The 17,730-nt window shown below is 41.1% G+C and overlaps 2 protein-coding genes across 2 annotated transcripts; one reads left to right on the top strand and one right to left on the bottom strand.

Annotated features, from left to right (window-relative positions):
- Positions 1 to 1,676: 1,676 nt before the first annotated feature.
- Positions 1,677 to 9,925, bottom strand: txnrd3 (thioredoxin reductase 3). Its single transcript, XM_088309404.1, has 16 exons — positions 9,621 to 9,925; positions 9,259 to 9,319; positions 8,431 to 8,540; positions 7,928 to 8,035; positions 7,723 to 7,795; positions 7,398 to 7,517; positions 7,107 to 7,249; positions 6,723 to 6,838; positions 5,988 to 6,213; positions 5,804 to 5,896; positions 5,511 to 5,587; positions 4,427 to 4,583; positions 4,161 to 4,268; positions 3,993 to 4,088; positions 3,049 to 3,183; positions 1,677 to 2,625 (listed from the first exon to the last, which is right to left on the bottom strand). The coding sequence occupies exons 1-16, from the start codon at positions 9,735 to 9,737 to the stop codon at positions 2,557 to 2,559; spliced, it is 1,809 nt and encodes a 602-aa protein (XP_088165530.1). The 5' UTR covers positions 9,738 to 9,925; the 3' UTR covers positions 1,677 to 2,556.
- Positions 9,926 to 10,749: 824 nt separating this feature from the next.
- bin2b (bridging integrator 2b) lies at positions 10,750 to 17,440 on the top strand. Its single transcript, XM_088309042.1, has 13 exons — positions 10,750 to 10,781; positions 10,965 to 11,208; positions 12,096 to 12,176; positions 13,031 to 13,085; positions 13,449 to 13,543; positions 13,919 to 14,014; positions 14,171 to 14,278; positions 14,528 to 14,613; positions 15,035 to 15,110; positions 15,186 to 15,268; positions 15,346 to 15,976; positions 16,661 to 16,753; positions 16,950 to 17,440. The coding sequence occupies exons 2-13, from the start codon at positions 11,110 to 11,112 to the stop codon at positions 17,061 to 17,063; spliced, it is 1,617 nt and encodes a 538-aa protein (XP_088165168.1). The 5' UTR covers positions 10,750 to 10,781; positions 10,965 to 11,109; the 3' UTR covers positions 17,064 to 17,440.
- Positions 17,441 to 17,730: the final 290 nt, after the last annotated feature.

The following is a 17,730-nucleotide window of genomic DNA, read 5'->3' as shown; positions in this document are numbered from 1 at the left end:
CAGTTAACTCTTCCCTCCCCGGCCCGGATACAGCTGTTGAACCCGACGAAGTAAAACGCTTACAACGCTCACATGGCCGATCACGTTGTAGTAACGTTTGTAAATGTCAAACTAATTTTCAATTCGAGTGAATGCTTTTAAACACCGTTTGCATTTTAAATATTGCATTTTGCAGATAGTTCGGGACTGGAGTAAATAATGACGGGACTGCCTGACAAAAAGACATGTGATATTCTTCATTGTGTTACGCAGCTATTTTGTATAACGTAACAATAACTGTGTTTCATAATGTAATTCTCGTAAAAAATGTTGCTATGTTGCAACACTAATTGATTTTCACTTTTATTTTGAAGCTGTTGAGTTGAACAATTTTGTTTTCCGGTGACGAAGCTTCACCCGACTGGACACACAGGACACACGCGTCTGTGTTTGCCTTCAAGGCTGGAAGTGTTTATTTAAAAAAAAGTGTGTGTGTAAAAGCCTGGTGAAGTGAATTGGTATTCTCCTTTACTTATTTTTTTGCGTGTTAGCAAGAAATTGTAGCCCTGCAGTGCCACCTAGTGGCGTTTAATATGGAGGTTAATTTGGTCCGCAAGGCAAGGCGGTATAGATCATATAGCACATTTAATACACAAGGCAACTCATTGCGCTTCACACAAGGAGGGACGACACCTAAAAGCATTTACAAACAGCTGTTAAAACAAAAGTAGCTAAAATGTACATTGACAGCATTAAAACTCATTCACTGCCATTGAAGCCAAACAAGTGCATTCGTTTTATTTGAGCTGGCAGTGAATGATTTAAAACACAAAACTTAAACATTTATCATATCAATGAGCTAACCCCAAGGAACACACATTTTATTTTGAGCATCATTTTGCCCCACATGAATAGCAGAGAATGGTTGAGTCATGTGTTCAACATATCGAAAATGTCATCTTACGCAAGAGTGACACTCCCTGATGTCTCAAAGCGTCTGTTGATAAGGAGTGTGCGGTAAATAGCAAGTCAGAGTGAAACAAGGATTGTCCTCAACTGTAGTCGTGATTACACAATCAAGTATTGCTGTCAGCAAGTTACAGGTTCTTAAAAGTGCAGGATATGCTTTGACAGTTGAAATCTAGAGATTGTAGGAGGCTGTAAGGATGAAAAGTTAATGCTTTACATGACTTAACATTTTTGAAAAGGCCGGGGAAACACATAAATACTTTAAAAATACAGTAATAGCATGTATCATATTGATATATTGGTCATGATCTAACCAATTAGCCGTGATTAAACGTTTTTTCCCCTAACAGAAAAGTAAATGTCATTGAATGAGCTCATAAGGGAGATTCCACACTGAAATGGCTCACGGGCAGAATAAAAAGCAACCCATCAAAGCGTGGGTGGTCATGACAACCCATGCAGGTGACACAGTCGTCAGATGAGAGCGTTGAATGAAGGCGTCACACCAGCGATGATCAATTGTGAAGGTTGTATAGAGCCACATGAGCACATGCATCCCAAGGACACCTGCTATTATTTCGGCAGCTCTGATCTGCCGGATATCAATAGCCGCTTCACTTAAATGGGTTATATTGGAAGACTTTCTACACCCGTATTGCCACATAAAACATGATTTGGGAACCACGCAAATGTAAAACATGATTTTTTTTAAAAAACTCAAGATAAAATAGGTGTTAAAAAGATTCTTTATTTTTTTCTTGAAAGGTACGCTCAAGTGTACAGAGAAAAACAAAACAAAAAAAAAAAAACAAATACAAAAATCACAAGAGATTTAGAGAGTCGTCACCCAAGTTTGGCTCCATCTTTTACAATAGAATTTTCAATATTTACGCGCTCCAAGATAACTAAAGCCGTATAAACAGTCTTCGTTGAATTGTTCTTGATCAATTTAATTTATATTGGATCATTTCAAGACTGTAATCTATATTTTATACAGGAAGTAAGGGCAGCGCAAATATGCGACCCCATGACTCAATGAGATGACGCTAAAGCGATCAAAAAGTGCCACCTAGTTCAGCTGCTCGCCTATTTGATGGCTCATTGCCATTGGAATATCATACATACTCGTGGGGTGAAAAAGGTTTTTGGACGAAAGAACTGGGACACTATCAACTACTTCTGCAGAGGTGAATCAATCCCTGCCCACCAAAACATTTTGGCTTACAGGCAAGGACATCAAGAACAGCTCAGGCACACACAAAAAAAGTGACGTGCATACCCTCGCTCCTCAGAGAAGGACGCAAATGGAGCCCAGTGGATTTTCAGCAGAGTAACCCCGCTGTTCAGCAGAATGCCCTCATATCAATTTGCCTCAGCCAGAGTGAGCTCGCACCCTCGCCTTAGCTCCCGCAATACCAAAAAAAGGAGCATCTGAATTTGCTTTCCAGATGCCGACCGCATTGTACGATTTGTCCTGAGAAACAACTGCCCAGTAAAAGGGAGCAGCAGGAGTTGAAAGGTGAGGATCTTATTATTATTTTTTTTTTGGAAGCTCAGACAAGATGGCTTGATGGACAACATGACGGCATTCTGCTAAACGAGCAGGGTTTAACCTCAGCAGCCAGCCTGGGTGATGTCACCTCCGGAACTTTTCGTCACGTCCAGAGTGGTGAAGACCTGCGGGGGAGAATGAAGACAATGTCGGTCCCGCTCCCATTACTCATGTTAATATTGCAAGTCTCTCAGAACGCAGCAAATCAGAAACACACACAATTACCATTTAATGGCAGTTGCTACTGAAAAAAAAATACAATTTTAAAATTGTTGCATACTGATTCAAAATCGTTTGTGTTGTCAATGTTCTTTACTTAATGAATGTTGCAATGATAGATTTTTGTAAATGTAAGAAATTTGCCAATCTTGAAAACGCATCACATCATACCATTTCCTGTTGCAGACTTTCCGGTAAAACTCACCAGAACACTCTTGCAACATGCTAAAAGGGTTTGGTTCAAATCTTGACAAAAATAAACTAGCAATTCAACCACATCTGGGAGCGCGACAAAGGCGATTGGACGGCTTTCATATTTGTGTCTTCACCTCAGCACAAGTTGGGTGGATGCCGATGGTCGTGTCCAGCTGCTCTTTGGTCGCACCACATTTCATGGCCGCACCAAAGCCTTGCGTGACCTCGCCTGCATTGGGACCCAGGTAGTGAAAGCCAATCACTCTGTCCTGTAAGAGAGAAAACAAAGAATTCAGGGAAACGCCGTCTGTTGCAAACTTAAAAGGTCCTCTCTCATGGGCCAAACATTGACATTTATTTTGTGGGACTGGAATTGAAAAAAAAAAGCATGCAAAAAAAAAAAAAAAAAACCCCCCCGAAAACAGACTTAAGTTATTTTAGGCTCCCTTTTCAGCTGTATTCGAATGGAATTTTGGCGATTAAAAAAGGGACGTTGCACTTCCCTGACTTTGCTCGCTATCACCTTTTTCTTCATTTGTACAACTGGAGGGATCAGCTTCTAGCTGGCATCAGCTTGTTTGCATTGCTAGCTAGTTTCCCTAGAAAGACATTCTCCAGGTTGCATCTCAGATTCCGAAATTCTTTCTGCCGCTAGTCCACTCTGCAAAGTCAGAAGGTAACTTCATCACATACAGAGGGCGAGCCGAAGCATGGCTGACAATCAAGGAGATCCTAAGGGCATAAATCCCACTCCCTTCCCCCCCAAAAATTAAAAGACATCCGTTTAAATGATTTGTGACGTCCCAGTGCCTGCTGATGGCAACCTTAAACCAAGGTGACTGTAAAAAATGATCCTAAGCAGGTAATTGTCATTAATAATTCCATTAAATGGGGCTGGGAATTTAATGCAATATTTTATATTGGAATTAAAATGCTTTTTCCATGTCTGCTCACCAGGCACTATGCACCCAAGGACAAAAACTCAACCTGCAGGACCTCCGCAATTAATTTAGGAAAAAAAAAAAAGAGGGATGTCTCAGTGCATAACTTTTGTTAACTTTACAAATCTTAGTCTTACATTATCCAATTTATTGCAGATGATCTTGGCGTAGCATCTGTTGTTGTCCCTGCCAGGCACAGTAAACTCCAAAGGCCAAAACAGACTGTGGAATACCTGAATAGAAGCAGCAAATATGTCAAGTCAACGTTAAGAAATACTAAATGTACAAAAGGGTCCAAATGTTACCTCCAGGTTTTCGTGCCCGTACAACTCGGTGGCTCTCTCCTCAGACAGACCGCAGGAGCCGTACTCCAGTGGAGTGAAGACGGTGGTGGGAACATTGATGTAGTCACACTAAAGAAAGTTGAAGGCATATTGTAAGCGTTTTGTTTCCTTTTCCAGGTTGAAACATGGTGTAGTGCAAGACATTTTCAACACTTGAATTGGTTATTCATTTGGAAGAAACCAACAATTAAGTAAAAACAAATAAGCAATTTCTGACGGTCGTCTACCTTGACTGTTGAACCGCTATAAAGACGACGGGCCAGCAACTTCCCAGCCTGGATAGCAACGGGGGTTAGCTCCCACTTGGCCTCCAAGATGTCCCCGATGGCGTAGACGTGGGGAATGTTTGTTTGTTCTTCATCATTGACGGGAATTTTCCCATTCCTTGAAGGTAGCGAGAAGACAAAAGAGAAAAAAAAAAGATGACAAAAGTGAGGACATGTGACAAGATGAGACAATATTTCATATGCAAAAAAAAATAAATCCAACATGCAAAATGTAAACAATGTCATCTCACAAATGCATCTATTTCAGCAATATTACGATAACCCGTTCACCATAATTATGGTGATTATAATCGTTTCATCTCAACTATTAAAAAAAAACAAGAGCCATGATATTGCAGCTCTGGTTAAGTATTTTTTTTATCACTCAAATTAGCTAAAAATATGACAGTTAAGCAGCAAGGTCATGTTAGGAAGAATTATTTAACGATGTGCAGCAGCAGATCAGTCTTGTGGTTGTTCAGCAGCTTCATCTAAATACAGTATTACTAGCGTCACAAGACTAAAGCATGCCGTGTGTGATCTTAATCCTCGCGGACTCCCTTGCCTGAAGCAGCCAGCCATGCAAAGAAAATAGTCACTATATACACATTTGAAATAATGCCATTATTATTATTATTATTTTTTTTTTAAGAAAATAGAGCTGTAGTAAAACTCTTGGTAACATGAATCGTTTCCATTTTCTTTACTTGTGCACACCTGCAATTTTCTGAAATAGAATTCCATACTTGTGAAGGAACCCTGTGAATAGTACTGACCAATCATTAGTTGCCAAATTGCGCCAGAGAATTGAACTCATCGGCCTTTAGTCTTCAAAATAAAAGGTCTACAATGACCTATGCTGTCCCATCAAGTCTAATTTTTACTCTAAAGCAAGCAAGCAAGCACCCTCCTCCCACTAGCGAACAGAGAACCATGTGACCTCGATAACTGCTGACTCACCATGACTATCATGCGTCTTAAAGGCACAGGTCACAAAAATGCTACAATGCCTACAGAAAAAAAAAGTAGAAAAAGACAAACTTACTTTGGGTTAACTTTGACCCCTATCTTGTCCAGGCCAATCTTGTCAGTACATGCGTCTCGACCCACCGCTATCAATACCTGAGAGCGACACGATGCTTGTTATGGTTGATGGAAAGGAAATCCGTAGTCAACTTTTTTTTTTTGGAAGCAGCTGTGATGAATTATGTATGAAACATACAGCACCCGTTGACTTCGTAAACCAATAAAGCAGGTTTGTCACGAAAAAGCACAAGTCTATCTAAACTTTTATTCCTTTAGATTTTCCATCAGAGGAGTGCCGACTGACTGATTTACAGTGTTATACTCTCCCTCGGTGACATCATCATTCTCTGTCGACTTAGCCGTCACCTTCAGCCGACCAGGAGTGCCTGCTTCCAACCCCTCTATCTGACAAACACCAAACGGCAAACAGGTGTTGTGTAATTGACAGATGGAGACGCTTAATGCAAAAAATAAATCAACTAACTCCCCGACTCACCTTTACAGGGACGTATTTACGGATGAATTTGATGCCATGTTCCTCCATGTGCTCACCCGCACGGTCTGCCATTTCCTGGTCAAAGCCCCTCAGCAGAATGGAACGCACCATGATGGTGACATCCAAACCGAGGCCAGCAAGGAAGCCACCGCATTCCAACGCGACATAAGATGCACCGATCACCAAGGTCTTCCCGGGGCAGTACGGCAAGGAGAACAGATCGTCGCTGGGGGGGGGGACGTTTGAAATGTTCATTGAGGGAAATCAGCATTGGATTGCTCTTTGCTGCAACTGGCCACACAGGTCAGACTTGTCTTTAATAGTTTTAGATTTGACAATAGACAGTTCGGGCGGAGTATTTTAAATGTGTTGCATCTTGCGCAGAGAACAAATTGAATAAAGTTAGCATATGTTAAAAGGGTTGTTATATTTTGAGTCACTTTTTTTTTAAGGTGACACAATCACCTTTGGTATGAGGAACTGCTAGCCTAAATAAACAGCCAGGCATTTTCATACTAATCAGCAACAAGCACAATCTGCAAATGTAATGGTTGATAACATTAAAGACAGTTGAGCACGACCTAAAATAAAGCCACCTTTCACCGGTGGAGGAAATGGACACTAATTTCATCTTGCTTAACATATTATACTGAACCTGGATGAGTCTTTTCTGCCACTGTGATCTAAATGTAATTTGTTGATGTATGAAGAACAAATACACAATTGAAGTGTTACCTTGTGATGCAATACTCCTTGTCTCCGGGAATACCCAAGTAACGGGGTCGCTCGCCTGTCGCCAAGACAAACTTAGCGGCTGTGTAAAACGTCTCCTTGCCTCGTTTGTTTAATGCCTGCAGAAGAAACATCGAATACCAAAATGGAATGGTTGCACAACATGCAGTAGTGCTGTTGTCATACATTAGGAAAGGAATGAGAGATCAATTTTGAAACACCCCCCCCCCTTTCTAAAACCAAGCATTAAACACCCCTAAGGAGCATGCAGCGATGCAATTTTAGCGTGACACCAATGCCTTAAAGCACAAGATAATCTCTACAGCAGTTTCCAACCCCATCGTTTCGCTTCATTGCGAACGGCTACATGCATGATTAATGAATTACCTTGATCTTGTGAGGTTCGACAAATTCTGCATACGCATTGACATAGTTGACATTCTTGTCCCTCAGTGCCACCCTGTAGCCCCAGTTGAGGGAGCCAATGTAGTCGTTGATTGCCGTCTTCATCGTCTCCCAGTTGTGTTTGACTGACCGCAGATAGAAAGAAGACAATATTAATAAGGAGCAGTCGCACAACAAGAGCACCAACTAACTCGGAAGCAACATTTACAACCGCAGGTTAGTTGGAGCTCTTGCCCGTCATCACTTTTTGTGTCAGTGGAATGAAGTGCTTACCACTTTCATTAAATTCCCAGCCAAACTTGCGTGCGTCTTGCATGGAGGTACCAAGCAATGCAGTCTGGTGCATCAGTTTCTTGGGAATGCAGCCGACATTCACGCAGGTTCCACCTAGACCTGAAAACCAAAGGAAGATTCCACTTTAATGCGATTGGCAAAAACGTCTCAAATGCATTATTATTCTAAAATAGTGGATGCTGTAACAAAAAGTAGACTCAAATATCATCTCGGTTTTCACTTTCTGCAGATGGATTTGCCCAATGTATCAATGTTTTTGTCCAGACAGTGGAGCCAACTAGATATTTTTGACGAAATCTCTTACCCCAAGTGGTCCCTTTTGGTGTGGGAACAACAAAGTCCAAAACCATGACTTTTTTCCCCAGACTCGCAGCTTCCTTCAAAAGACAAGACAAAACAGAACAAAAATGTTTATGGGTCAGTTATATTGGTCGTTGTCCGACAACTGAACAATAAAAGTGCAATGGAGATGTCGCATGCGCTGACTGAGTTGCAATGAAACTTCTCACCTTTGAACATGCGAGTCCCCCAGATCCTCCTCCAATGACGATAAGGTCATAGTCATAGGTTTCGCTTTGTCCATTCAGGAGTTGACTCAGGCGACCATCTTTATGGGCCTAATGCACACATAAACCCAGTTAATATTGACACAGATGAGCATTTTGCACAAACACTTTGTAATGTTAAAGACAGTCAAACGGGGATATTTTTTTTCCCAATAGAAAAAACTATGGTTACAAATAATCTGCCACTCAGTCTGTTTTGTGATGATGAATGCATTGTTTCAGACAGGCCTTCCTGTTTATTCGAGACAACAGCAACACCAGTTCTACATCAAAATGAGTGCAGCAATTAACTGAGGTGAAGACAATGGCACTTGCAATTGCGCAACAGCCCTAGCTCATCTGTCTCTTTTGAGTCGCTAAATGCTTGCCAATATAGCCGAGTTTTAACCATTTTAGATTAAAGTAAGCAAGAAGGATGGTGAGAATCAACCATTCCAAATTGTTACCTGGATTGTCTTGTCACAGCCACCAACATGCGTCTTGTTGATAAAAACATTAGGAACCGTTTTTTGTCCAGTCATCTCGAGTAGCATCTCCTGATAATTGGTTCCATCTTCTGAAAACCGTGTAGAAAAAAAAAAATCTATGACTTCCGTACCGATTAGTTTTCACAATACAGCACTTTGAGTTGCATTTTTTGTGAAGCGTATAAAAAAAAAAGCGTGAAGGGGGAGATGAACTCGCTTACAACTAAATTAGGGTTAATTTAGGAGTTCTGTAATGTCCAATCCCAACTAATACTAATTAATATTAAAGTTGCCAATAAACCCAAATTGAATTCCCAAAGCTGTCAAATGTTATACATAAAAAGCTGGCAATTATCCAATTACTTGCCGAGGTTGGTCAAAAACTACCTTTAACGTAAAGAGTGGCGTATTAATAAGATGTTATTTTTGTCTTCTGATCAAGTATATGATTGCTTTCATATCAGTTAGTGGCAAATTAAAAGATAAAAACAACGGAAATTGCCTGTTAGAAATGACTCCACGTACAAGAATGCTAGCGAGAAAAATAAGAAATAGCCTCAATAGGTGATTGGTTAAGATATCAGGCACATGCGTCACCATATTTAGTCGCATTATACGAACCCAATTTAGTCACGTGTCATTTAGATCATTAGAAGCCAATTGTAATTTTTTTTTCACTGATCTTCAGTCAGCACGTTCGAAAATATAAAACGGCCACTAACTTAATGTGTTCGTGCCTCGGCTGGGAGCAGCTGTGCTAAAGATGCTGAGTCATTGTAGGAATCCATATGAGGAAATAGATCTTACCCATGAGATCCAGCTCCACCACATTGCACTCCACTTTGAGTTCTTTGAACAAGTCTTTCACCTGGAAGCAGACCATTACAAAGACTTCAGTTCACTATACAGCAACACAATCTTACGTTACAAACAATGTCATTACACAACGATCGATTCCGAGTCGAATTATGAATAACAAATCCATCAAATCAGTGCAATGAACGGCGATACAAGCTAACTTGAGATGTGAACGTTTCCAATACAAAGAAGACGAGAGGCCAGAAACGAGACGCAGCCCGGTTACTTCGCGGGATAGCGTGCAAACCGCGAAACGACACGATTAAAAAAATACATAATAATAATAGTAATAATAAAAACAACGAGCGTACCGTCACACAATATGGACAATAACTTTTGCTGAAGACCACCACTTGGTTGGAGTCGATAAGCGACTGTATCCGACTTTTGAGCTCATTCTTCCCGGTTTCACTTTCGACGGGAGGCATTTTCAAGGAGAAATACTTCCGTCCAAGCCTTCAGAGGACGGCCGGTGCGCACGAATGAAAAAAATGTAGCAAATTCTTGAGCTTTTCTTCAAACGACCACCCTGACAAACAATTGGGCCGCTGGCTCTCGTTCACATCCGCTACCAGCCCAAACCGCGCATGAACGCGACAGCGTAACTCCCACTGCTTTATAGACATCGTGCTGGTGCGCTCGATTTAAAACACCTTGTTCACCGTTTAGCATGGTATAATTTTGTCAACGACGACTCCGCCCACACGGCCAATCTTAATTTTCAAACAATCCTACCTAACAAAACGTCATTGTGTTGCCTAGTAACGTGCCATAAAAGCGCGATGACATTAAATTCCCTCGAAATCTTCGCATTAAATAAACGTGGAATATGATTTGCGTACACGTTTGACATAAGAAACAGCAGTTGGACGAAAGTGTCATAAAGTTAAAGGAACCGACAACAAAAGCACCCGTGAAGCATAGTTAATTATTGGTGTCTGGCGCCGTTTGTTGGTCAGAAGATGCAATAACAAATTCGAATATTTCTTCTACGGAAATCTTGCAAATAATTCGCGCAGCATGTGAACCCGTCATTTTTACAAGTTATTGCAAAGGCAAAGTAAGTAAGTGTAATTTAATCCTATTTTCGAGACTAGACATACAGACATGGGTGGATGGAGAGAGAGAGAGAGAGAGAGAGAGAGGCGAGAGAAAGAGAGAGAAAGGCAGAGAGAGAGAGAGAGTGTTTATTCAACCACTGTGGTAATTAACTGTTCCAGTCATCCCCAGAAAGCGCTAAACAAAGCAGGCTTCTAAAACATCTGAACGATAAGAAAACGACGTAATTATAAATAAATACAAACAAACAAAAAACATCCACTTGTTTTAAACTCGAAAAAAGTCACATACGAGTTTCGCTGAATATTTTCCTTACAAATGTTTTGAATGTAAAAGCTGACAATTTGTTGCTCAGGATTGTTTGGCGTCGCTTGCTGAGTCAGCAACGCTTCATCGACGCGCATGTTTTTCAGGTGAGTGGATGCAAGTTGACTTTTGCAACAATGTATCGTAAAGCACGAGTTATTTCAACACACTGGGACATGTAGAGACACTCCACAATGACGTTACGTCGTTTGTCATGTCAAGGAATTCACTCATTTGTTTCTCCCGTGTGTGTGCGTGCGTGCGTGCGTGTGTGTGTGCGTGCGCGAAAGGGTGTGCGCGTGTGTCGAATCCTGTCATTGGCCTTGTTGCTCCACCTCCATCGCCTCCAGTTTGAAGGCAGGCGTACGAGGTCTTTCAAGAGGAAACGCACGGGAGGCGGATTTCATACCGTTGTAAAGCGAACCGCGGAGGAACATGGCCGAGAATAGTAATAAGATGGGTCCGAACCTGCAGACCGGTGCTGGATTCCTCGCAAAAAGGGTCCAGAAGTCGTTGAGTCGCGCACAAGAAAAGGTGAGCTGTCAAACGTGTTGATTCTCGATACCGTTTAATGTTGATGGGACGCGCGGTCCAGTCGTAAAATACTGAACTTTAGTTTAGTTTTTGCAGGTAGTGAAATATTTGGTGTTGTATCTGAAATGCGTTGTGAACATTTTCTGTGCTGTGGCCAGTGGTACCGTTAACTACGTGTCATGTAAATTCTTAGAACGAAACCGCGAGTCCAGAATTGAACATAAGCTTGTTACTGATCCGTGTCAGATCATCACAGTGTTGTTCAGTACCGCTCATCTGTGTTCCAACACACTAGTCACCACTTCCTGATTGTGAACTTCCTCTGCTTTCTGAACTCTATAACACCACGTTTGAGGGCGATTTGTTTGATGGAACAAAGCTGAAGCAAACGACTCCAAAGTTTTGATGGATAAGTGTGTGCTCAGACTTTGCAGACCGAATGTTATTTTGAGTGATTCAGATAAAGAGATGCTTAGTTTCAGAATTAATGGTGAAGGCCAAGATCAATGTGGGGAAGCAAACACTTTATTTGACATGACGCAAAGACATGAACCGTGTTCGGGTATATCTATTGGGGAGTTCATGATCAAAGTTAGTGACATGACAGATCAGCTCTTTAAATCTCCCATCATGTGACAACATTCATCGATTAAAAAGCCTCACATCGTAAATGTTTCAGATCGTAATCAGTAGTGGTTGAGTTGGACTAATTTGGTTCTGTGTAGACGTTGGTACTTCGTACTGAACGCGACAAAATATATTAATGTAATGCCGTGAATTGGTACGTTTTGCAAATGGATAATAAATATAATCTTTGATATGCCGTTGGCATTTTTTATTAGGCACTAACTCAAATCTGCTAAAATCTTAATGTCTTGTTCACACAGGTCCTTCAAAAACTGGGCAAAACCATGGAGACCAAGGATGAACATTTTGAGGTCTGCTCGCAGAACCTCAACAAACAACAGGTACATGTAATCGGCCTACGTGGGTCGGAGCAAGTCTTTTATTTTTTCGTAATGCCAAACGTAGATAAAAGACAATTTACTGTCTTTGTCCTTTCAACGTTTTATCTTGACAAGTTACATGCCGTACCATGGTGTCGTACAGAAACTTGTGTCTTACGTACTTTGTTCACTAACATTAGCTCCAAAATATTTGTTCTTGCCACCATACGGAAAATGTTTTCCTCCCCTGAATGCACATCCACAAGGTCATTTTGATTATTTTGGATGTCTTGCTGGCAAAGTCGTGAGTCGGAAGAGACGCCAGTTCCTTAAAGCACTTTCACTAGAAACACGCAAGTCTAGTGCATTTTGGGAGAACTACTTTGAGCAACTAGAAGGATGTTGAACGCAAACATGTGACCACTATTTTCATTTCATAATATTTGTCAGCAAGGTGTTACCGTTTAGTTTACAGCATTGAAAAAACAAACAAACATTTTTAAGGCTTTTACGTGTTATCTTGCAGAGACAAACTGGGTCAAGTGAGCAAGCAAAAAGCCACTCGCTCTTTCTTAAAATACCAATTTGAAGTTTAGAGCGTCAGGTCATCAAAGCAAAAATGAAGTGTGCTATTAAAGCTCTTTTTCCACAACACAGCTACTTGGTTAGGCGTTTGGTCCTACAACAAAGTCATGCTTGTCATCTTGGCAAATTTCACACTCCATCTAAAGGTGACTTTACACCACAATTAGCTGCTACTTTTTTTTTAGTGTACCAAAAAATAAATAAATAAATAAATCATATCGGCCGTCTTAGCACTTATCCTGCAACTCCTGGAGGTTAATTTGTACTTTTTTTTTTTGGTCTGCACACAGATGGATGGAACCAGGTTGCTTAAAGATGTTAAAGCCTACTACGTTGCAATGAAAGGCAAGTTTCCAAAGCGTGAATTATTTCTTCTCAACAAGCTTCCACATTGAGCTGAAATGAGACCAGGGAGTAAATGGGAAGTCAATTTGTACTATTCTTGGAGCCTGCAGTTTATTTTGCAACGTCGTCTGCGTTGCCACAAAGAAAAGTAAAAACAGCCTCGTCCTTTGTGAGATGTTTTCAGAAATAGTTGCTTGTTACAATGCGAGCTCCGGGCGGGAAGCGAGTGTTGTTTTGCCCTTCTCAATGTGGGCGTAAAATGGCCACAATCCTTGAAAACAATGAAACATCAAGTGCTGCCGATGCCAAATGACAAAGTGATCGAATATTTAGTCCCAAACATAATTGTTCCCATTTTCACAGCTTTACATGAGACATCCAAGCGGCTATCTCAGACTTTGCGGGATGTCTACGAAACTGACTGGAATGGAGTGGAGGACCTTGGTGTCATTGTAGAAGTATTTTCATTTTCTTGTTTTGCTTCAATCATCACCTTTTTCGGTCATGATGGCCTCGTAAAAGTACTTTGCCGTGAAGATGTCATCAACTTGTTGCAATTGGAACACTAGTCGATAACATACATAATTTTGTCAAATATATTCCTGAGTTTGATCAGCAAATTTAAATTCTTTTTACTTCAAGCTGTTTTGTATCTTAGCATTGAGCGCTGATCGTTCAGTCATGCGGCCTTGAAACGAACACGGCAGTGATTGTTAACACTGGCCTATCCTAAGCGGCATCCGTATTTTTCTTTTTCTGGCATTTCTGAAATAATTCAGTTTAAAACAGTTTACACTCGCACTTGGAGTGAATCCCGTTTCATAATGTTTTAGAGTGAAGATTTACTGTGGAATGACTATGAGGAGAAAATGAATGACCAGATTGTGCGCACCATGGAAAACTATACGAGCCAGTTTCCAGAGATCAAGGTAACCGGTTTTTATTTATTTATTTATTGCTGTTTTAATAAAAATTTAATAAAATTAAGATTTTTGGGTTTAATAGCCTCAAACACATTTTTTTTTCTTTATCTGGCTCTTGAGCGTGAGTCCAACTGCGAGTTTACTTGAGCGTGTGTGTTTCAGGAACGAGTCGCTAAGCGTGGTAGAAAACTGGTGGACTATGATTCAGCACGTCATCACCTGGAAGCGCTGCAGAATGCCAAGAAAAAGGATGATGTTAAAATTGCTAAGGTAGTCCAAAGTCAATTTGATTTGCAGTCGGAGCTTCATGAAGCACTTGTGATCATTTGTGACTCCCCTAGATGGCACTGTTGGTTTAAAGATGCAGTGGAAATCTCACAAAATTCCTTTATCTGAAAACAAACAGCGCCGCCTAGAGGAGTAAAAACGATAAGTGCTTCACAAAGCTTCATTTTCCCCTTCTTCTCTTCGTTTTGATTACAGTAGCACATCCTTTACGGAATCTTTCCTGTTTAATAGGGAGAGGAGGAGTTCAACAAGGCCCAGAATGTCTTTGAAGAGATAAATAATGAGCTGAGGGAGGAGCTGCCTGTTCTCTACCAGAGGTATGATGAACAAGATGAGTTACATTTTCGCTGATAAATGCAGAGGGAAAAAAAAATGACGACGGTTCATCGAAAACCGTTCTACGGGGAAGCGAGACTTTTCGAAAGTCTCCCTGCATATAACCTTGCTTTTCTGTATTCATTTTGCTTTTGCTAAAGCATAAATAAAAAGACACGTTGTACACTCGCATATTTCACCCCGCAGAATCACCTTACATGTTGTTCTTGGACTTTAATAGCAGGAATAGTGTGTGTTGAATATTTAAGAGAATGATTCAATTAAGAGTCAGTCGCCGCTGTATTGCTAGGTATGTTTTTTTTTTTTTTAAGAAATATTAATGCATTCAAGCAAGGTTTTCAGAATATTGTAACAAATGTCATGAGGATAAGATGCCTGCTAAAAGTATTTGTTTGTCTATAGCCGCATTGGTTGCTACGTGACGGTGTTCCAAAATGTATCCAATCTGAGAGACGTCTTCTATAAAGAAATGAGTTTGGTAAGATAAGGCACATTTTCTCAATCTGGTGATGGGGAAAAAAAGATTTTCAAACATGATTTTGTGCACATGCAGCTGAACAGGGATTTGTACAATGTGATGAAGCAACTCGAAGACCAACACTCTGGAAAATCTTTCATCATAAAGGGTCTGACCAGGTGATCTATTCATAATATTAAAAATAATAATGATATAGTTCTCAAAGTGCAAAACTAACTTGTTTACCTTCGCACAGCCCCAGCGGGAAGGCAAAGAAGAGAAAGTCTTTGATCATTTCCAATCCAATCCCATGCAACACGGCTTTCCCAGCTGATCACGTGTCCATTCATTCGGCAGCGCAAAATGGGAAAAATACTGTACCAACCTCTCCTGATTCACAAATGAAAACCAACACCGGCGAAATGAGTACAGCAGAGGACAGCGGCGTCCCGACGAAAAGTGGGCTCTCCTCAGACTCCGACCTTTGTTCCTCTGGTACCAACACACCCAAAAGGCAGTCTGTATGCGTCAGCGAGCCGAGCGACAGGAGCACCACGAGTGAAAGTCCCGAGGATGTGGAAGCCGAACTCTCGACAAATCAGTCGGAAGACTCTGGCGTCCCGAAACCTGATGCGGCGAGCCCCTCCGATGGTGCCAGTCGCGATGCACCACAGCAGGACAACGCGAGTCAAGCGCCATCAGAGGAAGCCGAGACTAAAACCGCACCAGTTCCCGCTCCTCGTCTATCTGCACACTCCGAGAAAGGTCTTCTTCTGCCTGCGAAGGAGGATGAGCACGAGGTGGAAAGAGAAGCTGACGTCAAGGAGACAACTGCGCCACTTGGCCTAGACTCCGATAGCGCTTTTCCACCCGGCTTTCTGTACAAGGTAGGGCGCACATATTTACTCGTGTGTAATAGGGATGGGTATCGATTCAAATTTCCAGATTCGATTCGATACACTACGGCCCGATTTGGCTCACGATTCACTTGGATAGATTTTGGATTAAGTCAGATTTCTTGCAGTACCAATTTTACTTTTGTATGGTAGACATTCTCCGATGAAACAATGCTGCAATTAGTACAAACCTCTTGCTGTAACTTAGTGCATTAGTAAAAATATTAATATTTACGTTAAAAAATGGAATCCAATCTAGTTAAATTAATCATATATACCAGAACAATAAATCTTGCTGCTGCTGACTTAACTGCTTCCGCCATTTTGTTTTCACACGCTACTTTTGCGCCATGACAAGATCTCGCGCGACACCACCTAAATGTATCGATATATGGTTTTATGAATCGATAACGGGCTATGAAAAGGAAAATCCTTTTTTTTTTTTAAAACGCGGGCCTAGTGTGTTAAGATAATATTCAGCAGTCGCCTGTTTTGTTTTTCATAATGGAACCAGAAGAGAATTGCATTTGAAGAACGAGATTCTCAACATTGATTGGAAAAAGTAGCTCAAAGTGATTTGTTGATAAAGTTATAGTTTGGACATGAATTGCCAGAATTCATCTGGCATGGCAGCAATCCTGAATGTTGACTGATGTGATCTACATTTCACACCAGGGGGTGGCGCTAAAGAGGCACACAGCGTCCGAGAGTGGCCAGCTCCAATTTGGAGAGGGAGAAATAATTCTGGTGTATGCTGACACCCAGCAGGTCTGTTTCTCCGTCGTGCTTTATTTTATTTTTTATGTCTATTTCCCCTTCACAACATTTGAAGCAGTCAAAGCAAACACACTGCAAATCTTTTTACGGTATGTCGTCATTGTTTTTGTCAGTTGCTTTTGGGATGAGAGTCCCAAAGAAGATATCTGATATGTCTGTGTTTATGGACGATGTTTGTGTCTTGCAGCGGGAAGGTTTGTTGAAAGGAGTCAGGGAGGAGAGCTGGCAACTGCACAGAGATCTTGAAAATCATGCTGGGACTTTCTCAGAAGACCTCGTCGGGCCTGTTAAGGCAGATTGACGCAATAGTCACTCTTTCCTCCCATGAGGAGTTTATGGCTCATGCGCACGTGTGTACACACACACACACACACACACACACACGCACACCCAACACACACTCACATGCATGCAAGTGGTCCAAATTGTTTTTGGGTGTGGAAGCTGCACAAACAAATCTCCAAGTCCTCTGTGGATACTCACATGTTTTGATGTTGCAACTGGTGGAACAAAATCAACTGAGAAGTTGAACTGATTTTGGTGGAGACATTTGGATAGCTGAAGTTCACCCTTTTACTAGTTTCAGTATTTTTACTCTCATGAAAGACTGTGAAACGTTTTTTGTTTTTTTTAAATGCCATTTGTAATATTTGTCAATAAAGGTCAAGTTTAAGAAAAGGTTATCTGATTTGTGGATGGTGACTTGCAAGCATGCACATGGCCTTCTGAACAATCAAATGACATTGAGTAGAAAATTCTGAAAGGGAAAAAAGTCTCTCTTTACTTTTAAGATCCAAATCCTGCGCTAAATGACAAAGATAGCGAGCGGATTTTTTTGTGTGTGTGTAATGGTGAAATGATAATGTGTGTCATGTGTCATGTTTGAGGTGACGGGGGACCCAAATGCAGGGAAGCGAGGCATGAGTGAACTCAAAAGTATTTAAGAAAATAAAATAGACAATGTACTA

Source organism: Idiotropiscis lumnitzeri, chromosome 11, assembly GCF_059441095.1.
Source record: "Idiotropiscis lumnitzeri isolate Australia: NSW breed Sydney's pygmy pipehorse chromosome 11, RoL_Ilum_1.0, whole genome shotgun sequence".
NCBI lineage: Eukaryota > Metazoa > Chordata > Actinopteri > Syngnathiformes > Syngnathidae > Idiotropiscis > Idiotropiscis lumnitzeri.
Note: the sequence above shows the minus strand (reverse complement) of the source record. Positions and strands in the feature narration are given on the sequence as shown.

Coding starts and splice junctions, on each gene's coding strand:
- bin2b (XM_088309042.1), top strand. CDS start 11,110: ATGGCCGAGAATAGTAATAAGATGGGTCCGAACCTGCAGACCGGTGCT. Junction 13,086..13,448: donor CTACTACGTTGCAATGAAAG/GCAAGTTTCCAA, acceptor CCATTTTCACAG/CTTTACATGAGACATCCAAG. Junction 14,614..15,034: donor CTGCCTGTTCTCTACCAGAG/GTATGATGAACA, acceptor GTTTGTCTATAG/CCGCATTGGTTGCTACGTGA.